The sequence below is a fragment of the Hippopotamus amphibius genome, chromosome 3 (assembly GCF_030028045.1).
Source record: "Hippopotamus amphibius kiboko isolate mHipAmp2 chromosome 3, mHipAmp2.hap2, whole genome shotgun sequence".
NCBI classification, from domain to species: Eukaryota; Metazoa; Chordata; class Mammalia; order Artiodactyla; family Hippopotamidae; genus Hippopotamus; species Hippopotamus amphibius.
In genome coordinates, this window is record NC_080188.1 from 55,102,546 (window position 1) to 55,127,164 (window position 24,619).

Here is a 24,619-nt window from a genome sequence, read left to right on the forward strand (position 1 = left end):
GTCATTTATGGCATCATGTAAAAGGAAAAAAATAAAATAAAGAATACTTCCCTGAATTTTCAACTCCCTACAGCAGAAAAAACAAATACTTAAAGGTCAGGTACCCTCTGCCAGTTTTTCACATAGAGTGTGATACACAATTAGCTTATAACCTATGGCTTATCAGCAGCTAGGTGCCTGTACCATCATGTGACCTTTTCTTAAATTCATTCACTGTGAAAACTGAGCATGTCCAAATGGTTGGTTTCCATTGCTTACTCTGTGTACCTAAGTAGGTGGTATAAGTTATTTAGTAAAATACAAGTATTAGGTATGAGATAGTCTCTTTCACTCATTCACTTTCTCTACTTTTAAAGTAGCAGATCACCAAAAAGGATATCACGGGAAAATCTCCATGCTGTTTTCAAAATTTTAGGTCTCTGAATATATTTACAATGTGACAGTCAAAGTGAGTAGAGACTGTCTCAATCATCTTAGATTACCAAGGCCTAGCACACTGCCCTATACAATACTGTTTAAAAAATGTTAACCGCAGAGGTTTTTCTTAATCCACCATTAGCTTGGAGTCAGTTAAAAAATATAAATTACAAATAGAGTCCAACCATTTTTAAGAAAGTTCCAGGTCCTTTAACAGCAGAAAAAAGTTATTTTATAAAGAGAGCAGCTTATGTTCTGAAAGTGACAATATATAGAAATGTATTTTTTTAAGCAGGGATAAGATGATTTAAACATTAAATCTATTTGGCCAGGTAATTTCAAGGGAAGTATTTTTTTTATTGTTGTTTTATCCCTAAAACCAATGCACTGTTTCTCTTATATTAAAAAAGGTTATTCAAATATACCTATTTCTTGAATGGCTAAACTGTGCAAGCTATATCCACACCATGGAATACAACTCAGCAATAGAAAGAAACAAACTCTTGATAACAATTTAGATGCAAGGTCATATACTGTATGATTTAATTTACATAACATTTTCAAAGTGACAAAATTATGGAGACGGAGAACAGATTAGTGGTTCTTGGAAACCACTAACGGTTAGAAACTACTAGTGGTTACACATAGTGGTAAGGGAAGTGGATATGATAATAAAGGGGTAGCTCTGGGGACTCCGTGACATCTTAACTGTGTGACGGTTACATCAACCTGACACAAGAGATAAATAACAGGGAACTACTGCATACATGGATACATTTTACCAATGTCAGTTTCCTGGTTTTGATATTGTATAGTAGTGACACAAGATGTAACCACTGGGGTAAACAGGATGATCCGGACACAGAATCTCTCTGATCTATCTTTACAACCTCCTCTGAATCTATAATTATTTTAAAATTTAAAAAGTGTTTCTTAAAAGAGTTTGTACACATAAAATGTTCTTAACTATAAAGTAGATGCAAGTCATATAAATATAACATGACTTCATTTTTAAAGGAAAGTGAGAGTTTGCTGGATTCAAGTAGAAGTGACCAAGGGACAAAAACATCTTTGTTTATTAATAAACAGATTTATCTAAGTGCTGCATTTTGAGCATTTTGCCCATTTTTGTTGTTTTCTGGTTTTGCCCACAGATAACTAAATGTATGTTTATTAAAGCAAGAACTCTTGACTTTACGCTCTAGAAATGGCCGTTACTAACGGTGGCTTATTTGAATGTGAGGAAGAGAACATACTGACCTCAGCACCATGGGCTCCAGAGCCTGAGAGGCTAATCGTTCAAACATCCGCTGGAGAGGAGGGTGCAGTGAGTGGTCCTCATCAGCCAGTGCAGCGCTGCACCGCTGCAGCAGTCGTGCATGGAGACCAGCTTCACACATGACTTGCTGGTTTCTTTCTGTGTGCACCAGTGATTGTAAAATATTTGCCACGGCAAGTTGAAGGTCCAAAGCATGCTGGAGTTAACAGAGAATTCACGCCACCAGGGCATTCTTAGTAAGACAGGTGACAGTTCTCTCCTTTTAACAGTTGAAGCACACCTTTTAATATGAGGTCTCTACATGCTTCAAATTGCATTCAGACGAATTAAGTAGCTGACTTACAGGGACACAGCAACTCCAGAATGTGGCTAGGGAAATATTTCTGGTCTTCATTTTGCTAGAAGCATACCTAGCTGGACTCCATTCTCTTTCAAGTCTTTCATGTTACATGACTATATACAACTAATAGTATTTTTATTTTTATAGAAATAGTGGGTATAAACATTTTTCATGGTAGACAAATAACCAGTTTAAAAGAAGACCTACTGTTGACATTTGTGACACTTTAGGCCTTAGAAATCATACAACATTTTAAATAAAACTCAAACTCCAGTTCAAACTCTTGAGTGCTGCAAGTGAAAATACATAAATAGCCTCACAATGGTACCTTCAGTCATTTTTTCTTTCTGTATTATTAACGATTTCCACTGCTGAGCAGGATGTACAAGGAGAAACAGAATTACTTTAGTACCAGAAGTGTCTTGGTTGCAGTTTGACAAATGAATTGTATTCCAAAATATACATATCTATTACTCATTAAGAAAGTTAAGACTCAGACAGAAGAATCCTATTTTTTTCCTTTACCTGCTTTTGCATGTGATATAGAAAGGTCCCATGTCACTTTCTCGGCCCCACTCCCTTGCTCATGCAGTCACACCCTCCACTCATTAAAGACGGGAAGGAACTAATAGATTGAAGCTTACTTCTGGCTGTGTCACTGACCCAACAGAGGCCAGGAGGTCCAGCATAGCAAGCATGGCTCCAGGATGGATGATGACAGCATCAGAACTCTGGAAAGATGAAGTTGCCACATGTAGTTTCAGGTCAGCAACAGTTTTAGGAGGGTAGACGGGGGGAGTTGAAACAGAATGATATGTATGCCTATAAAAAAGAAAGAAGGGTAATTGGGTATTTAATTTCAATCACATTCGCTGTTCATTCTCTTCATCTTCTGTTACTTTTCTCCACTGAGTAAAAAAAGCCTTATAATTAAGGGTTGGGTTACAGAACATCTTAATGTTGGGAAATTAAAAAACAATATATTATCAATTCTTAATGAGTCACATATAGACAATTTAACTATCAATTCTTTGAGGCTCTTATACGTTTTCACCATTTACGATTTGGATTATTTCATTAAAGAATGGCACATGATGACTAGTTAACATTGCTCTATGGTATATTTGAACGTTGCTAAAAGAGTAGATCCTAAAAGTTCTCATCACAAGGAAAAAAAAACCATTTTTTCCTTCAAACTCCTTAAGATGGTGGATGTTAACTAAACTTATTGTGGTAATCGTTTTGCAACACGTGTAAGCCAAGTTATTATGATGTACACCTTAAACGTACACAGTGCAGTATGTCAATTATATCTCAGTAGAACTGAAACAAAGAAAAAAAAATACGTGAGAAGATATAAAGAATAGGTGAAATTATAGTGCTTCAAAGCTCTAAGAAAGATGATAGTTTTGATAATTTGTGATGAGAGTACGAGTTATATGAAGGCCCTCAGTGAGACTGTTTTCTTTGAAATTTCCTATGTGTTTTTAACCTTTCCTTAAACCACGGGTAATACAATCAAGAACAAACAAGACCAAAGTGGCCTACTCCGCAACCAGTTCAAGAGTCAGAGGTGGCTCAGAATCCTGGCCACCTGACAACAAATGTACTTAGCACCAAGGGAGTTCTCTTTTAGCTTCTTTGGAACTACAGTCATCCTCTTTTGCATTATACTCCCTACCACTGAGAATAGTCATCACAATTTTTATAAACTTGGGATATTTTACGTAACGAGCTTCCATGAGTTAGAAAGCCTAGCCATGCCCTGAATACACAACATTTCTTCTCATCAATGATCTCCACCTTCTATTTCATACTCTTCTTCTGCAATTCATGAGTTTTGCACATTTTGTATCTTGGCACAAGGAAACAGATGCTTGTGGCTTCAGCCTATGGGAGCTCTTTGTTCCAATGATTTGGTTTCAGCATAATTTGTCTAATGCTGAGCTCTGTCACTGAGAGCAGTGCAGTTTCAGCTCTCTGGCACAAGAGCAGCTTGGGAAACAGATGCTTTAAGTCACTAACTTAGAAGCAAAGAACTGGCACTGCCATTTTTTTTTTAAAGTATCATTCTCTTTTTAACACAGATTCTAGGAAAGGATTCAGCTTCACTTAAAAAAAAAACAACACACACGTGCTCTACTGTTTATTTAAAGTCAGCATATCTTCCACCTACTCATTTTTTTTTCACTCCCTCTTTTTGGTTTTTTTTCTGCTTTTTTTCAGATTTACTTTCTAAACTTACTAGGATAAATTTCTAAATGCTTATTAACAACAAGTATCCTCCTCCTATGTTTCTCCCTTTATTCTTTAAAATATTTTGACATACCTAGAAAAAAGATTCATAATTCCTCTATCGTGTAACAGGAACTCCAAATCATTAAGAAATTTCATAAAAATTGTTTTCATTACACATAAAAAGTAACCCAAATTTGAGAAGTAACATCAATTCTAATTGTATATTCCAGTTACAGGCCTTCACAAATTACTTCTGAGTCGCCAATTTAATATAAATTTGAACTTAAATTATTGATATGTATATAGCTAAGAAGCCCTTTATGTTTTTGGGAGCTGAACACATTACTATTATAGTAGTAAACTTGTAAATCTTATATAGAAAAATATTCTAATGTAGGAATTACATTATTCTTCTCAAACTAGAAAAATACTGCAAACACTGTAGAAATCCAGAACATGGTATTTATTAAGTAAAATTAGGTCTATTTTCACAGTCATGTAACATTAATTCTTACTAAGTCACTTAGGTACCACGTTTTAGAGATTGTGGTAAGCTTATTAAATGGATAATGACCAAGCAAGACCTAACCATTTGCAAAGATAGGATAAAATGATATTTTGAAATTTAGTTAATTTTTATGTTGCAGTTACTTTTAAAGCATAAAGAAATCGCTACTTAATATTTCAATCTAAATTCTCATGCACATTTAAGACTTATCTACTTCTTTTGGGAATATATAATTAAATATTTAAATTCTGAATTTATTTATTTTATCTTAATTATCATCAAGTGTGTACAGGCACTAAGTAATGGACACCATGTTCGAATAACTAGTACTCGCCACTTTTTTTGCTACTGCAGATATATAATGAGAGTCTTGGTTAATATTTTTATTATGTTTTCACTTCCTCTGTGATTGAATATTGTTCAGCATAATTCTGTCCCATTATGCCTTCTGAATAATGAAAAAAAAATTATAAGTTTTAGTTTTCCAAAATTAGGTTTCCTACTTCTTTTTCCTTCAATTCTCAAAATAATCAGAGAAGACTCTCCAAGATTTTACATGCTACACAAGTATCACAAGTCACAATTTCCTTAGTATCTTAATTTCCACAAGCCATAAAACTAACATGATGTTAGTTTTTCCCTTTGCAAAAAACAAAAAAACCCAAAAAACCCCCAAAAAACTGTTTTGCCACAAGAAAGAGATGCCCATAAGCTGATGTAATTTGAAATGTTCTTAAGATAGTCTAACTTCAAAAGTTACTATACTGTGAAAGAAAAACACCTTTCTTTATTAGCTTATGAGTCTTATCACTGAGCCAAATGTATGTAACCTGACAAGAATGGCAACCTGAAAATGTCAACACTGATCTTATTATTGGCATGAACAGCACTGGGAGTTTCCTTGGGGTAACATCAACTTGTAAACCAGATTATAATTCCCATGGATAAGACACACTCAACTACAACCGTTGATTCAGTGACAGTTTCCCCTTAGGTCAAAGCCAGGACATTCTTACACCTAGTTGTGCTGCAAATGACAAAATGTTTTTGATCGAAGGCCTTAAACAACTATGACATGGAATAAAATGCCGTTTTCCCTTTGTCAAATTACTATTTAAATAAATAGTAGCTTCTGATAGATATTTAAATATTTGTTCCCTTAATCTGTGAATTTCTACTGAAAGTATTTTATGGTTTTTGGTTAATACTTAATGAATTTAAACACAGCTGTTTTTAAGCCTTTACCATGTATGAGAGAATCATAAATGTGATTTTTTTTAAATGATTAAAACTATTTAGTAATTGAAACTATTTTTCTAACATCCAGTAGTTCTGTGGGATAGTGGGCACACGTGAATCTTCCAACACAAAGTATACCTTTTACATTATTCATTTTAGCTACAGAAAAATACACTAGGTCAACTCAAACTGATTTTATAATATCTTGACTCAAGAACTGCTCTTAAAAAAATAGTAGTTTTTAAATACAAATACATTGAACAATGCTAAATTCATTTAAGACTATTCTGAACTATGCCATGATTTACTAGAAGAAAATGAGCTGTAAGCTCCAGTGTAAATTTAAGAGAAAAAGGAAAATATAAGCCCATATATCTAATGATTACTATTAAAATATATTAAAATACCAAATTTATAACAAATACTCCAAATTTAGTACTAAATTAACTCCAAGCGTGCTCAAGTTTCAAAATCTGAACTTCAGAAATAAAATTAAACAACACAGCAAAACCTGAGGATTCATTTTTAAAAAGCCACAATGGAAGAATATTAATACAACACTTCAGGACTTGCACTTGGTTATGATGAAAACAGGGGAAGGAAGAGTATTTGGTGCCAAGTGCACAGACTATGATCATTTTAAGTACAGGTTGCAAATGGAATCCCAAATGGATCTTAATTGTACTCTTGTCAGTCAAGTGCTGGTTCTTTATAGTCACAAGCTTTATGTATGAAGTAGACTGCATCAGCTTAGAAAGAGATTTACATGCAACTGATGAAAGTGGGAGCTAGGATAGGTTTTTTAATTCACTTTTTCAAAGGTTAGCTTGCTACGTCTTCATAACAGCATTACATTTCAGCTGGCTGAACCAGACTGAGAAAATACATATTTCCTCAGCCAATGCTCGAATGTTCATTTTGAAGTAATACTAAAAACCAAAGAATGATCCCAAGCACATTTAAAGTGAAAAGAAAAAGTAGAAAAGTTTTCTACTTAAAGAGTAGAGGCATTACATCCTCATTTCTAAATTAATTTTAATAAAATATATGCTGGCTCTAAAATGGATATTTTAAATAATAAGAGTTGGGTGACAAAATTCTACATGTCCATATCTTCACAGCATCAACACATTTCACACTCAAAAATATACTCAGCAGAAGCTGACAATTTTAAAAACAAAAACAAAGAAATCAAATAGAAAAAAGAATGAAGTTACAAAGCACAAAATCCACATTAATATATGAGGATGAGTCAAAAATTATCCGCACTCTGGCTGTAGAATTTATTTTAATTAACTTTTAGAAAAGACAAATACATCATTTTGCAACGTAATCTCCTTGTTTTTCAATACACTTTGTCCATCTGTCAACAAGCTTTCATATTCCTTCATTAAAAAATGTTTTAGGCTGAGCTGCGAGCCACAAATGCACTGCTGTCTTCACTTCTTCATCAGAAGTGAATCTTCGTCCTCACAGGGCTGCTTTCGGGGCACCAAACAGGTGAAAGTCCGATGGAGCAAGATCAGGACTATAGGGAGGATGCTTTAACACCTCAAAACGATGTTTTTGCAGTGTCGACAGTGTGGCCAGAAATGCACAGACACGCATTGTCATGCAAGATCACAACTTCCATGGATAGCAGTCCTCTGCGTTTAATCCGAAGTTTAGGTTTCAGCACAAACTTTTTGAAATCTAAGTCTGTCATGGATTATTTCATAGGCAGAACCATGGCTGATTTGCAAATGATTTGCCACATAATCCACTGTCACTCATCTATTCCACAGAATCATTTCACATGTATTACACTCAATGTTGGCATCAGCCATGAACATGGGTGGGTGTCTGTCTCCCTCTTGATGGCTAACGCCTGTTCGACCTTCCTTGAATTTCTCTATCCATTCATACACACTTCTTCGCAACAAAACACTTTCTCCACACTGTGCACAAAGTCTTCGATAAATAACAGCACCAGATACACCCTCAGACCACAAAAACAAATCACTGCACGCTGCTCTTCTCTTCATGCAAATCACAAGTGGGGCATCCATTTTTGCTCGCACCACAGTTACAAATGAACTGATGTAACACATTCACACCTGCACAGCAGTGACTGGGGAGTCAGCAGCCTTGAACAGAAAGCGTCGATAAGACAGTGAGGTCAGCAGAAGTTTTAATATAACCAGAGTGTGGATAATTTTTGAATCACCCTCATATAATTGAGCACAGAAGAAATAAACCCATGCAAATCAAGATTGACTTCTGTCATTAGATCAGTACCTTTTCCTGGACAAAGCTGGTGTACCCCAAGGAGAGGGGAGAGAAGACTCACTTGTCAGGCAAGGAGGGATCTGTTCTGCACGACTACAGACAACAAAACAGACAGGGTGGTTTAGAGAGGTTAGACTAGAACACCAGGCTGGCAGTTGGTTAGTTTCACAAGAAATACCAGTAAAAGTTTAATAGGGAACATCCTTCATACTCAGCGGGAACAAGGGACAAGACTACAACACATGCACTGAAGGAAACAGAAAAGCATGCTTAAGGCAGATGCTTATTCATTAATGTTAACATGTAACACATCTGTTAAACAGGGTGCTGTAGGCCTTGTTTTTTCACAAAGCAAACTAAAAATAAGGTATACTAACTAGGATAAGTCAGAAAACAAGGGAAAAGAGGTTGAATCTAAATACACAAATTTTAATTAAAAAAAAATGGTATTCCCTGAGCAGTACACTCTCCCTTGTTTTCTATAAAGTTAACAATATATATGTATTTTTATTTTCAAGACAGGAAAAATTTGAAAACCTTTTTTACATTACCTGTGCTTTTCATCTAAATATTAAGGTCAACGAAACATTAAGAAACAAGAAATATCTCAGTAGGTATTTCAAAGTAGATAATTTTACAGTTAAGGATATAAAAGCTTTTACCTCTACCCAATACAGTTATTTGCTTTATTTATGTGGCCATCATAGAAAGAAACAATTCATTTGTTGTATGAAATAAAACTATGGTAACTGTTAAAAGTGATAATGCTTGGGGCAAATTAGCAGCATGATCACTCTTACATTATTTTCAAAGTGAGAGCACACTTTAAGAACTGAAAATAAGTGATTTAGGTAAAGAAGTCTTATGATCTTAGAACCCTGGATTTCCCTCATTAAAGATTTTATCACAATATGTTGTTATTGTTTATTTATGTGTTTGTATTTAAGCTAAAGGATGGATATAACCAAGGTAGCCTTGTGCCAAGGTGAACCCTCAATGCCCAGTGTGCGGCAGGTGTTTGTTAAGTACTTGTTTAAGGAAGGAGTGAGTAAATTTATCTGATGTACTCTTGAACTATCAATGTCTCCCAGGGAGATATATCATTTTTTGAGGATTATAGGATGTTGAAGATGATTATGGAAGTTGAGACTATATCACCTGTCAGAAAATAAATGTAAGCATAACCACGTTCTTCTATTGATAACTAATATCAAGTCTGGATGTACCTAATGTTCTTAAGAACAAAGAAGAAAAAGAAAACATAGGAAACACCACCACGAAAAGTAAATTTCATAGAAATTGTTCCATTAAGTGCATTGAGAGCTTAACTCTAACCCTGGTTTTACAAATAATACACAGATGTCCGTGCTGAAAAGCTTAACATCAGTGTAATACTAACAGTCACAAGTAAAGTGAAAGACAGGCAAATGAGAGAGAAAATTCATTTGCATTTTCTTTTAAACTAAATTAAAATTTAAGCCTAATGTTGAAGTCATACATATACCCTTTAATTCAGAGCACAGAGCGGAGCCATACCTGTCAAAAGAATCTGTGGCTACTCTGTAGAGATAAACAAAGAGTTTGCTGCAGTGCCGTAGAGTGGGTGACACTGAGTCCATCAAGATTACGTCTTCCTCTAAAAGTCTTTGAAATGGCTGTGTATTTGAGGGGAAGACATTCATGGGGCTTATTTTTCTTAGGTCTGAGAAGCAGCCAAGAAATCGAACGGCATCTGCCAACTTCTCATACTGGATCTCTGTTTTGAAGAAATGAGAGTTGGCTGGCTCATAGCGCATTGCTGCAGTCAATGTGCAGAACACAGTGTGGAGAAGTTCAAACACTTGATTCTGGTTCACTTTCTCCCAGCCATTCTTGGGTGGCGAGCTCAAAGATCTTTCCATAGCAACAAGCAAGGACGTAATGTACACAAACCCTCCAACTTTCCTAAAAACTGTTCTTGAACGATGGCTTTCTCGAAGGACTGACAGGAGGGCCTACAGGGGACAAAAAAAAAAAACAAAAAAACACAAAACAAAAATAAACTTATAATTCAAATCAAAGGAAAAAAAAGCATACATGAATGTCAAAAGGAAATGCCACTCTGTGAACATCTGATACGAGTATTTCTGTCATTTACCCAATAAGCAGTCTTATGAAGCATGTTAAATATTCTGCTAATTAAAAAATGCCACATTAAAAGCAGAAGATAATTTTAGAAAACACTATCACACGTTGCTTTTGGTAGAGTAATGGCTACGTCCAAATCCTGGCCGAAAAGCCTTTCCTATGTTTATGATGAATAATGACATCAATGAATTCAGTGATTTTTACAAAGTAATTTTATTAAATAAGTAAAATACATATTCTACTATAACTTTACACAATCACGAATACTTATGGCCGTGTGTATACAAAATGATTTATTCTAGAAAAGGTTAGAGAGTATGATCAGGGCAGCCAAGACCTAAAGTATTTCAATTCATATAAAATGACCATATCCTGATGCTTTGAAAGAACAGTCACTTCAGAGGAGTTATTTGCAAGTTCTCTCTTGCAAAGTAAAATGCAGCCTGAGGGCTGAAAGCATGCTCTTTCCCAGGTAAAATAATCTTTTATAGCAATCAGTTATTTTCTGTACTGTCATACTTTTAACTTAGTTTATTATTAAAAATAACACATTATAAAAATTACCTAATATTTTATGGGGCACTTACTATGTATTAGGTACTTCTTTAAGTGCTTTAATACATTAGCTTATTTAATTCTCTCAATCCTATGCACTGGACACTATTATTATCTGCCCTTTAGAGATGAAAAATTGAAGCCTCACACAGTTAAATAATTAGTCAGAGACGGTATGGTATGGCTTATACAACGGCAAAGACAGGATTTAAACCCAGGCAGTCTGATTTCCCTACTTATGTACTTAACCATAAAGCTATATGGCTCCCAAAGAGTAATTTGAAATCTATTTGCAGATACACAGGCTCCTTTTCCCTGTTTCAGCAACTGAAACACCATGAGAACCTAACATTAGTTAACACACAATCTACAATCTTCCCATTAATTCCTTTGGAAAAGGCAATTTTATTTAAATATCTCATACATTTCTAATAGTATTTGAAAAAGGGAAAGGCTAGATATTAATATACATAGTTACCTTTTTCAAATATACTATTGATACTTTAGAAATTATGAGATTTCATTGTACAGTCCTATACCTTATTATTTTAAAAGACATAAAACGTGCAATCTGTATATGTAAACAAAGTTTTGAAATATTGTGTACTCCTTCCATTACTCTGCAAACCGATAAGTTTCCATTTTGTTTCCCTATCTTCTCAAATTTAACAAACTGTACTTATACTTGTAATATCAACTCCTATAAACACAAGACTTCAAAACTTTTTGTTATTTTTAAGCATCTTATAACCTAGGTTGAAGGTTAAATCCAAGGGCTAGAGTTAGAACACAGGTGTAAATTCTGACCCCAACACTTAAAAGCATTTCACTATGGTCGGTTAGTTAACCTTTCTGTGCCAGAGTCTCCTCTTATGTAAAACCTAGACAATAATAAGAACTTACTTCACAGGAAATACATGTAAAACCCTTAGCAAAGTGCCTGGCATAAAAACCCATTACCATTACCATCATCATCTTCTTCAAAAACACACTGTGGAAAAACTGGACATGGATTATTTTATATATGAGGAAGCACGAGTTAAGAGTCAAAGTAACACGTACAAAATCATATCGCTGGTTAGAATTATGATAGCCATCAGAAAAACAGTGCGGATTAATCCTTAGTCCAAAAGTGCTCTATGTTATGCGCTTCTGGATAAGTCCACTTCCTACTGCCTCACAACTGGCACTCTGGTGGCATTCTGACTTTACCACAGCACAATCTCAGTATCTGAAAATTTCAAATACTATGAATAAGTTAATATCCTGCTCAAATCAGTAATTAATGCTAATGTAGCAAATACCAAAGTTATAAGGAGATGTAGATGCTAGGTGGTTAGACAAAATCATCAGCTACATTGTTACCTCTATTTGCATACATCTAATGCTTCCAATTCAAAGTTGTACATCAGCAGAATTACAAAATACTACATATTACAAATTAAATTAGAGAGGTCTGTGGTTGTGTCAATTGAATGGAGGCAGTGAGAAGCAATTCTGAATGTAGCAAAAATGTAAATTGAAACTGGAATCTCAAATCCTCCTCGCGGCCTTCCAACACTACTTCATGCCCTCAAAGCAGTGCGATGCTGCAGCCAGCTCAGAGTGGCCATGAAGGCCAACAATTTTACTTTTGGAATTTTGCATACCAGTTGTTAAAAACATAGCCATAATTATAAATTAAGTTCTATAAATTTAAAGCTAAATCATTTAGAAAACAAAAGTAGTAAATACTCAAAACTCACTACTTCTTAGTTATTTTCTATATTTTATTATTATTTGTGCTCCTGAGATACTATACAATGGGGTGCTACTCTACATCTCTTCCCAAGCCACATTCAGTAACACATCAGTTACCTGAAACAGGTCACAGTGTGAGTACTGACACCATGTCATCAGTAAGTGCAGCATATTAGGACCCCACCTCCTGCCTTCCTCCTGTCTCAGGGTCAGTTATTACTATTTACCAGAGCAACACTTTTTAAAATTACAGGTCAGCCAATTGCCTCTTGCTGGCTTGATCTACCAATATTTTACAAACCCAATTACAAGGTACCAGAAAGGAGGAAAATGTATGTTTAAGAAGTTGGCAAACTTAACAACTTTTGAAGGCACTTGTTTTTACCCCCACAACCCCCTCAAGTATACAAATGTTCCTCAATATGGATACACATGTAGATTTCTTCCTTGTCTAAGAGATAAAGTGTGGTCAGATTAACCTTGCTTTTAAGTCAACATGCATACTCAAAATTGTCATTATGGGAATTCCCTGGCAGTCCAGTGGTTAGGACTCCATGCTTTCACTGCCAGGGCCTGGGTTCAATCCCTGGTCAGGGAACTAAGATCCCACAAGCCACGTGGCGCGGCCAAAAAAAAAAAACTGTCATTATACACAAAACAGGATGAAACATACAACAGCAAAAAGAAAAAAAAGGTAAACTTCCCATTATTGATGGGAAATCTACTGAATAAAGCAAATGTTCAATAAAAGAAATGCATGATTCTAGAAGGTAGCTATACTTCCTGTCATCTCTGCGAAAGCAATGTGGTGAGGGTCCCAGGAGAGGAAGTCAAAGGGAAAAGAGACAGCTGGCGTCCCCAGGGCCCTTGGAGGCCAGGTTAGAGACACTGGTTTTTCTTCAGCTATTATTTTGACATAATTTTAGACTTGAAAAAAATCGCAAGAATAGTTCATAATAGTTTTAAGTCATTTAAAAACAGCCACAGATTTTACTAATAAAAACCATACCAACACACTTAGCGAACTTACTCTTAGGATGTCAGTCTTCAGCTGCAGTTCTGTTGGTGGGGCTGAGTGCATCAACCCCAGGAGTGTACCCATGTCATCGTCCCCATTTGGAGAGAGCACCAACTGCTGGATCATCATCAGGGCATGCTGCCGACATTGCGGGTACCGTACTATATTATGCGCACATCTTGCACCTCCAAATTCTCGAAAAATTCCTTGGGGGAGAGAGAAAAAAAAAAAAAAACCAACACGGGCTAACTTAAAGCATTCTAAGCCAAACGATTTAAACCTGATCTTTCTGTAGAAAGAATAACTCAAAAGAATGCATATAAAACCCACCCAGCTAGTTCACCGTTTAAATTACAATACAAAATCTCCTTTTCAATTTACAATTACAATACAATACAAAACTGTGGGTTGTCAGCAAAGGCATATACAAATTTTCTCTAGATTTCCTTTATGCAAGAATGCCCCGGTATGTTCCACATGTCCTACTTCTCCAAATCTAGACCATTCAGAAATTTCATAGGTAGACACCAAAGAGACTGATATTTTTATGCAGAGGCTTTACTGAACAATACCTAAAATCAGTTTAGTAACAGGCTTTTAGATGAACAAGATCCCAAATAATTGAGATTTAAACTGAACAAAGTTTCTAAAACAGTAGCAAGAAAACAATGGAATAAGTTATTCTACAATGAGAAAAATTACAAGGAACCAAACTTTTTAGTTGGTACAGCACACAAACAAAAAAAGACAAATGCTATAATTATAGAAAGCATTAGTCACTGTAGTGTCCCAAAAGCTTTATGTAGATTGGTTTATATCCTCACCTCCTATTACACAGATGAGCAAATGAGACCACAGGGTTGAGTAACGTGGCCAAGGTCAGCCATAGAGCTAGCAAGCAGCCAGCAGAATTTATACCTATATAGCCATGTTCTGTCGCCTGTGCTCTTCACCATGAATGATACTATTCTTACATCAAATACCATCTTTGAATACCTATATAAAAAAAAAAAATGGACCAAGTGATCTAAATCACCAATTAGTATTCTGTCCAAAGTAACTGTTCTATCCGTTATGCTTCCAGAGTACCTTGTATATGTCCCTACTGTCAGAGTTTATACCAAACAGTCTTAGTATTATTTGTTTATATGTTTGGTCCCCCATTAGAATTTGATTTCCTTCTGGCTTGTGTTTCAAAAAAGTTTCCTGAATGAATAAATGTCAGTGTATTTTGTGGCAGCAGCCACTCTTCTATCTAGTAACTTTCTATTCACTAACTTTATAAGAATTCTATAATCTTGAAGTGAGCGTAAGTAATGTGCTTGAGATTCAGCACATGGAAGGCCAGGTGTACTTACTTCCTGGTTGCCAGATACTGCCCATTAGATAATCATAATGGCTAATATTTTTTTGAATACTTACTATGAGCAAAATACTATGTTAAGTGCCTGAGATCACACAGCTAGTAACATCTTTCTTAACAAGGAAAAGAAGTTAATAAAAGAACTCTGACAATGTCTGGCACTCTGGGAGATGCATTAAGTGACTTTTGGTCTTACACAGTCAGCTCTTCAGTAGAATTGTTCTGTCTCTTCCTGTGTAACTCTAGATCATGTCATAAAAAGCTAATTTGTCAAATAAATTGTTAGCACATCCTTAGTACATTTCTGACTATTTCAGCCAACTAAACTTAGTGGAAATAAGGAGATTATGATACCACAGACAAAATGTTAGTATCATACCCATTAAACTTTATCATACTTACTGTTTGAATTACCTTCTAAATTCATTCAACTCTGTACTGCGTTTGCCAAACTGTACTTAAACAATTACTTACACAATTATGTGTTTACATCTTTCTTCATCAGCTTGTAATCCCTTTGGGGCAAGAATTATCTTTGTATTTTGAACACATAGCATTGTGTCTAGGACACACGATATGTTTTAAATATGTTGCATATCAAGTTCCTCTGCATTCAGGCAAATGGGCATGCATTTGTGTGTTTGCTATTTCATTTATTTGTTCATTAATTCATTCATTCCTAGCCTCCCATTACACTTAAAATACAATTCAAGTTCCTCAGCATGGCCTAAAAAAGCTCTACCTGATCTGGGCCCCACCTACTCATCTGAACTCATCTCCCCATCACTTATTCCTTTCAAGTAGTATTGACATTGGTGCCTGAGAGGTTTTTGATATTGGCTAAAATTTTAAGTAATCTTTTTCGAAAGCAAGAGTGATATTTTCTAAGTACAGTTGGACCATTTATTAATGACAGGTAGAAAAAGTTTGAAGAGAGGTTGAGATTAAAGATAAATAAAAGATTTACTGAATGCATTTTACCTGAGAGAGGCAAGTTTTATTCTTTCCAGTATTTCCCTAAGTTTGTAACATTATAATACTCTGACTTGAATTACTAATAATTAAGAGAGTCACCATGTGAAGCAGATGTTTTAGAAAATATTTAAATAAGCAAAGTTATTTGATGAAGAATCTGCACTGTGTAAGTAAAAAAAGATAGAAAAAGAATACTTCAAACACAAGGCATACTATAAAAAAGCAATAAAGTACAAAACTGTATTTTGAAGTAATAACAGTGTTACTTATTTTGTCATTCATAAACTTATAGGAAGGTCAAAAATATTGCATTTCTGGATATGATGGTACCACATCACTGAATCAATAGTTTTTCCTCTAAATGTCAGGAGCATTTCAGAAGCAAGAATCATTAGAGAAGACATAACCAGAGGTAATATCCTCCCAAAGCATTTGCTAGAAGCTTTTCTAATTACCTGCATTTGTGTTTGATCCTTGAAGAAGCACTGTCAAGGTCTCCATGACCAACAAAGCCAGGTGTTTTTGGTCTTCAAATGAACTATTATTTCTTGAGTCCCCTAGGAAAAATAAATAAAGGTCCAAACCATAAAAGTTATAAGCTTATTTTTTTCTGGATTTAGGTTTTTTTAAATAATTTAAAAATAATTCCTATCACTTTTACCACTAATACAACTTAGATATTACAACCTTTAAAAATGATACACGTCTACCAGCTACCAAAAGTAAAGTCAAAATCAATGTTTATAGATTTCATTTTGGTGTGGCTAGAAAGCTATAGTTATCTAACAAATATTAAAAAGGAAAATGTCAATCAAAGTCAAATGTATCCTTCTCACAGGGGCTTTCCTAATCACGGAGGCCAACAGAAGAATGATAGATTTTAATGCATCAAAAAGAATGAAAAGTTTATGATTAGTGCTGTCTATTTGACTTGTATTAATTCATTCAACACATTTAACACTAAGTGCCAGTTACTACTATGCTTTAATCAGATTTATCAGAAAGGATGAAAAACATCAAATTTAAGGTACCTAATGATAATACATATGTGTATACATAATATCACTAAAAAGATACATTTCTTTGCTCTCTATAATTAACAAGAACATTTCAAGGCACATAAATATTCCAATTGTTTCCAGAAGTTTTTTTTTATTCCCGCTTAGAAACAAAGTAGTAGACACTAGTCATGTGGATCATAAATGTTTTCCTCAGTTTTTACCTTAAATTCTTTTCCACCATGACATATTTCTGTCCCCCCGAACCCCCGCCGCTCCCCAGTTCCCTAACAGAGGTTGAAAGAACAAGTTAACTTGTGGGAAATATTCACAAAGATGTCATAATAATGCACATTATTAAGTAATTCAAATCAATAACCAAAACGAAAGGCAAAACGTGAACAAAACACCCTGCTCAAACCCCTTTGTCAAACAAAGATAAAATTGTGGAAAATGCTTTACCTTGTTCATTTAGTGCCTGAGTTGGATCCTTCAAGAGGGCAGCATATTTGTGCAAAAGGTTCACCATGACCTCCAGAAGGCCCACCTCCCTAAACACATCTTTAAATATGTAGTCGTGCCGTGTAAACTTAAGAAGTGTTTTCATTGCAATAATGCTACAGTGGTAAGAAGAGCTAGATTTTAAGAGGATGCTAACACTAATAAGTTCTTTACAAGGGATATAATTTAAGCTAAAAACGACAAACTCCAGCATCTCGAAGTATTTGTTTTGTACTTCTGGGAGTTTAGAAATCTTTTCTGCAAACTGTGAAAGTGTGTGCTGCGCCTCTAGGATGAAATAATTGGCACTGTCAGCCATGTAAGTATTTGTGATGGCATCGAGAATGATGTGGGCAAGGAAGCTGGTTTTTGCTTTTAAAAATGCATTCTGAAGAACTGCAAAGGCCTGGATGTTTCTCACACTATGACCTAAAACAGAAAACAAGAACACAAAAGTCGGTGTTACGTGATATTTTCATCACAGCAAACTAGTCTACTTAAACAGTTCATGAATTGTAACATTTATCAACTATTTACTAAGAACACATCCTATTTTCACAAAAGGTCTTCTTTGTCTTCATCAGGTTCAGTCATTTAATTAAAAATAAATAACACTAATTAAGCTTTTAATGCACATTATGAATATTCTGATTCCAGGATAGTATATATTGAAACATCAGACTGTTTTAGAAAAAATGAAGCAAATTATACAGGTCTAGGCTTCAGAGTCTGGAAATGTGCAGGAGTGTCGCTTATTATTATCTGTAAGATTGATCTTAAATATAAGAACAGTTACCTCTCAATCTGAAAAGACCTTCAGGCTGAAGAGATAACAGGCAAGAAAACAGCAAAAATGCCAGCAGGAAAACAAGAGGGGGAAAAATTCTCTAAGTTCCAGCTTTCCATTTTTAATTATAACACTAGAACTTTCATAAATTTTAGTTTAGAAATTATACATCAAGCTATAAGTGCAATTTCTTTACATATACATTTGTTAAAGCAATTTATGGCCAGCTGCTAGCTATATTTATAAATATCTGATTTTCAAACACACCAACTGGAAAAATAAAAAATCTGTAAACAATAGCTCTTGTGAGGAAAATTAGTGACAATAATTATAAAGAAATTAACACAGAAAATATGTGAGGCAAATGAAAACAAGTGCTTGTCTACAAAAATTGTCTCCAGGTTCACAACCATTAGGAATATGGAGCATTTGCAGGAGTGACCAAACAATTAACACAGAGCCTTACAGAATTAGCTGCATTTGAGGAAGAGGATAAACACAGAACAAGGAAAAATATACAATGAATTAGAAAGACTGCTTAGAAATTCTGGCTTGGATGTTATCTGAAAAATGCAAAGATTAAAAAAAAAATCTTCAGTCTATATATGATTTTAACTTTCTGCTGGTTTATAACATATAAAGTTATTCCATGTATGGAAAATGCCAATTCTTTACGTCCAGTTCCTTATTAATATTGTGCTTGTTCTTTCTGAGGATATCTCTACTTTTTATTACCTGCAGGTAGTCAAAAACCAAGCTTAGATAGACCGATAAGCATACAAATGTCAAGTCTGACAACACGTGACAAATAAGGTTAAAGAATAACTCATCAATATTTTGCATCTTTTGGGTAAGTGACAATATCAATTCTCACCATAAAGAAAGGAGTTAAAAAGAGCTGAATTTAGGGTAATGTGTGAAAGTTTGGATTTTTCCAAGTTTCATTTTCATTATCTGGCTTTGAGTGATGTTATTGACAAGAGATAAGGCATATTTAACAATCAACCCCAAAGGCTGAGTTAAACGCAATGTGGACAAATACACACAATTAAAAGTTGAATGTAAAATGTGGTAATCCTTACATATAAAGATAACAATAGAAATGCAGTGGTCAGAGGAATATTTGGCTCTTTGTAATTTCTTCTTACTTATAGTAATGAATCTGCTCTGATTCATCCTTAATCCCCTTGTCATTCAATTCATCTACGGGCCAGGTGGATCCCAGTAAATGACCAAGGACCATCAAGACTAACCGGTCTCCAAGACCAGCTTCAAGAGCAGAGCATCTTAACCAACTGAAGAACCAATCAGTCTTACACTAACATGTAAAATTCAATCATTCCTGTGACTAACCCAGAAAAAGATTTTGTAATATTATTTCCAAATTTAGTATATCTTATACACAATGAAACTAAACAGAATCTAATAATTTGGCTGTCTATGAGGAAAAAGCATCTAAAGGAATGTCAGAGCTGTAATTCCAAAATTAGTGGCATACACATTTGAAGTGTATTTTTAATGTTGATGGTATCAGGAGTAATTATTCAGGACTGTCACAGCCATTAAATTCCTACAATGTTCAACCAGGAAGGGAGAATAATTAATCTACAAGATAATTAAAAAATTGTTTTATATGAGACCAGAATATCCCTTAAATACTGATACATAAATGCTCTAATATTTTAACGAAACAGATGTATCATGTATAAGTTTCACAATTTGCATTAACTGACTAAAATCTGTATAGCACACAAATAACTATCATAAGAGTTAAGTAAGGAAATTATTCTAAAAGATGGCAATCATCATCTCATTATTCTCAAGTCTGTGCGAGCAGAAACAAAAGACATTAATTACTTTATGGTTTAGAAGAATAAGTGCATATACAACAAAGAATAGAGCTTTCCTAATTTCAGAATCTAATGTAAAATGTAAAAGTGAATGTCTGAAAAAAAGCCTATATGATACACGCATAAGCAAAATGTAAAATGAAATAAGAATAAAGGTTTAAATAAAGAAACGCAAGCCTTCATTCAGTAAACAGACACTGAATATTGTTTTTCAGATTCCAAGTCACCAAAGTTAGATTCCATGCAACACTGCAGAAGATGGCTCTGAGGAATACAGATGAACAGAAAGGTGAACAGTTACAAAGAAACCTATGGCAATCCAGGTGAGTGACCTACAGAGCCTCAACTAAGGCAGTGGCAATGGGGATGTTACCAGAAGGGAGGAAATTAATAAATGTTTAGGAAGTATAAGGCAGAAAATAATGAATGAATTACACATGTGAGTGACTAATCATAACAGCAGCTGGCTAGGCCTGGCCATATCTGCATCCAATATAAAGTGAACCAGAATAGATAAAAGGCACTCCAAAGTAAACCCATGATGAACAATGCAAGGCACTTTGGTTACTAGCGTGAACAAAAATACGAGAAAGGAAAAATATATTATCATTTTATATTGGTTAACGTGTTATGAGAATTAATGTGTTACTAGAAAACATTTGTAAAGGTGAAGTCACAGAGGAGTTCTGAAAAAGAAAGGTATGGTCTTTTTTTATGAAGAGATATAATCTCTATTACACATGTATTAAAAACACCTGCTGCGTTTAGGGAACAAATTTGGAACCTATGGAGAGCTATGAATTACAGAATACAACCTTGCAAAGACGTTTCTAGCATAATTAAGGTAAAAACACAACCATGGGGTTGTTATTGAACAGAAGGACGCCTACATTTTGCTTTAATTTCCTTCTTTAAAAAAATCTATCTGCTGGTGAGGATACAAAGTTTCATAAAAAGTTTTTGCTATATAACATAGAAACAGGAGTCATTTTCAAGATTTAACATACATAAACAGATACATTTATCAGCTTCAATAATAACTCAGTTTACTTTTTCTTTTAAATTTTTTATTTCTGGACTTTTGAGGTGGCGCAGTGGTTAAGAATCCACCTGCCAATGCAAGGGATACGGGTTCAAGCCCTGCTCCAGGAAGATCCCACATGCCACAGAGCAACTAAGCCGGTGCGCCACAACTACTGAGCCTGTTTTGCTGCAACTACTGAAGCCCATGTGCCTAGAGCCGGTGCTCGGCAACAAGAGAAGCCACCACATTGAGAAGCCCGTGCACCGCAATGAAGAGTAGCCCCCGCTCGCCGCAACTAGAGAAAGCCTGTGTGTAGCAACGAAGACCCAACGGCACAGCCAATTCGTAAATTACTAATTAAAAAAATTTTATATTTCTATACTGTTTCACTTGACCTAAAATCAGAAGTAAAAATAAGGTAGGTAAACTGTATCTATATATAGAGTAACACAGGTAGATACATTCATGTTTTCTCTTTTAAATGTAATTATCAATGAATTAGTAAAAATTCCTTGGTTAACAGGAATTTTCTTTTCATAGATAATGAAAGGGAAAACAGTGAAATCAAAATATTACCCAAAGTACCCTTAAGAAATAACTGACAAAAAGTAAGAGAGTGTCAAATATATCAGAATATACGCAGCTCCAACTTATAAATAGTCCAGACCAAAGAGTTAAAATTTGTAAAGGGCTATCACTGCCTTGTTCTACCAATGTTAAACAAACATGGCATCATCACAGCTGGATTTCCTCATCTCCATTCCTGTGCAGTAGTCCATCATCTCTTCTATAAATTACAACAAGCAATCCAAATGAAATTACAAAAACAAATTTTATTCACAACAGTATCAAAAAGAATAAAATACTTAAGAATAAATTTAACAAGAGAATTGAAAGTTTTATACAGTGGACACTATAAAACATTGCTGAGAGAAAATAACTAGGATGCAAATAAGGGAATGTTATACAGTCATGAATTGGAGGACTCAATATTGTTAAGATGTCAATTCTCCCCACACTGATCTACAGATTCAGTGTACTCCCAATGAGTATCTCAGCAGGCTTTTTTTGTTTTGTTTTCAATAACTGACATGAAGATTACTAAATTCATGTGGAAGTTCAAAGGACCCAGAATAGCCAAAATAATTTTGAAAAGCAAGAACAAAACTGGACAACTCAAATGACTCTATTTCAAGACTTTAAAGATATAGAAATCAAGACGATAGAGTATTGGCTTAAGGAAGACACATTAATGGAGGAGAATTGAGAAAGAGTTCCAGACACATGGTTATATAATCTTTTCAACAGAGTCCCAGCACATGTGCATATCCATATTGGGAAAACAAACAAACAAACAAACCTTACTTCCCACCATATACAAAAATTAATGTGAAATGTATCATAGACATTAGTGTAAGAGTTAAAATATGAAACTCCTAGAAGAAAAGTGATTTCAGTCAACTTGTGTTAAGATTTCTTCAATGAGGCAAAACCCACAAAATATTTTAAAAGTAATAAATTGGACTTCATCAAAATTAAAACTTATCATCAAAGATACTACCAAGAAAAGAAAAGGCACAAGACTAAGAGAACATACTTACAAAATTTATATATCTTATAAAAGTCCAGAATATCTAAAGAACTCTTAAAATTCCAATAAAACAAACAATCCTTTCAAACACTGGACAGAGATCTGAACCAAAGTACAGATACAGATGGCAAGCAAGAATATGAAAAGATGCTTGAAATAATTTAGAAAAAAGCAAATTAAAAAAAAAAAGATCCTATTACATGCTCCAATATCTAAAATTAAGACTAACAACACCAAGTGTTTCTGAGGATGTAAGGCAAACTTTCATACATAGCTGATGTGAATGCAAAATGGGACAGCCACTTTAGAAATTAGTTTGGCAGTTTCTCATAAAGTTAAACATACATTTACCATATGAATCAGTAATTCCACTGCTTGATATCACCCCAAAGAAATGAATACATACGTCCACACAAAGACTTGTTTTATACAGAATGTTCCTAGTACCTTTATTCACGATAGTTAAATAAACACCATCAACTGGTGAATGGATAAACAAATTACAGGATATCTAAACAATGAAATACTATCCAGCATTAAAAAGGAACTTCACATACATGAAGTAACATGGATAAATCTTGAAAGTGAATGAAGCCAGAAACAAGAAACTACATAATTTATGAGTCTAGTTTATGAAATTCTAGAAAGGGCAAAACCAAAGCAGATCAGTGGTTACCAGGGCAAATGGGTGATTTGGGGCGGGGACTGAATACAAAAGGGAACAAGGAAATTTTCAGAAGGATGGGACTATTCCATATCATGATTATGGTGGTGACTACACAACCACACATATTTACCTAAATATCAAACTCAACACTTAAAATGAATTCATTTTAATATATGCAAATTATACCTCAATACTGCTGACCGAAAAAATAAGACATATTCCACATTCCATTTATGTGGAATAGAACTATCTCCTTTAGTCTGTATAATAACTCTATAAGGTAGGTCATGGGAAAAAGATAGTTTTAAGTTATAAATGAAACAAAATGATCTAGCTTGATCCATTCACTTTGTAGAATATTATATCAATGTTTCTGAAGAAGAAATTGCTATTTAGAAAGGTTAGGTCACTCATGGTGACCTGAATTCTGACTCTTTGGGCAATGTCCTTTCTCGTTAACTTTGTTTTCATAGACATATGTCACTGAATTTTCAAAATAAACCCTACAGGTGCTAGGTTATATATGTATTATCCCTATTATAGATGAGACAAAACCACATAGACATATGAGGACGGTTAATTTAGATGCATTAATTCTCTCATTACAGTAGTGTAATTACAAAATTACTGTAACTAAATATTATGCCAGTGTCATAATCAGATTGATTAACCAAATGAAACAATGAAATCCAAAACAGGATGTATGTTGCTGAGCTATGAACTCATAGAAAGAGCTGATTGTGGAATATTCAAGCTAGAGTCTACAAATTAGAAGAGTTAATTTAATATTGTTCTTTAACATTAAATAAAACAAAGCCTTGAACTGCTCAGTAAGACATTCTTAGGTTTTACCTATTTAAAAAGTTCTGTATAACCTATGCACTAAGGGTACATCTTATGGAAATAAGTTTGACAACTTCAATCTAAGTCGTGAATTTTCAATAGAATTTTCTCCAGTAAATTAAATTTAGGATATTCTAGTACGTCTATTTATTCTCACTGACTTCAAAATTTTTAACTACTGGCTTCTATGTCATAAAATACATAGATAATGTACTGTGAAATTTAAATAACCAGACATTCTGATATTTTTTGGCTAGTTAAATTTTACATGCAAATATCATAACTGTATTG

General features: G+C 34.4%; 1 protein-coding gene across 10 annotated transcripts in view; it reads right to left on the bottom strand.

Moving 5' to 3' along the window:
- The window catches only part of WDFY3 (WD repeat and FYVE domain containing 3), a 250,654-nt gene that overhangs the window by 107,561 nt on the left and 118,474 nt on the right, over positions 1-24,619 (bottom strand). For 8 of the 10 annotated variants that reach the window (XM_057728829.1, XM_057728822.1, XM_057728824.1 and 5 more), the window contains 7 exons: positions 17,528-17,995; positions 16,523-16,624; positions 13,742-13,935; positions 9,826-10,283; positions 8,299-8,382; positions 2,681-2,858; positions 1,678-1,892 (listed from right to left, as the gene is read on the bottom strand). In XM_057728829.1, coding sequence (XP_057584812.1) covers positions 1,678-1,892; positions 2,681-2,858; positions 8,299-8,382; positions 9,826-10,283; positions 13,742-13,935; positions 16,523-16,624; positions 17,528-17,995 — 1,699 coding nt within the window. Of the gene's footprint in view, positions 1-1,677; positions 1,893-2,680; positions 2,859-8,298; positions 8,383-9,825; positions 10,284-13,741; positions 13,936-16,522; positions 16,625-17,289; positions 17,353-17,527; positions 17,996-24,619 lie in introns of those variants that run through there. The other 2 variants (XM_057728830.1, XM_057728826.1) reach the window with 2 other exon arrangements.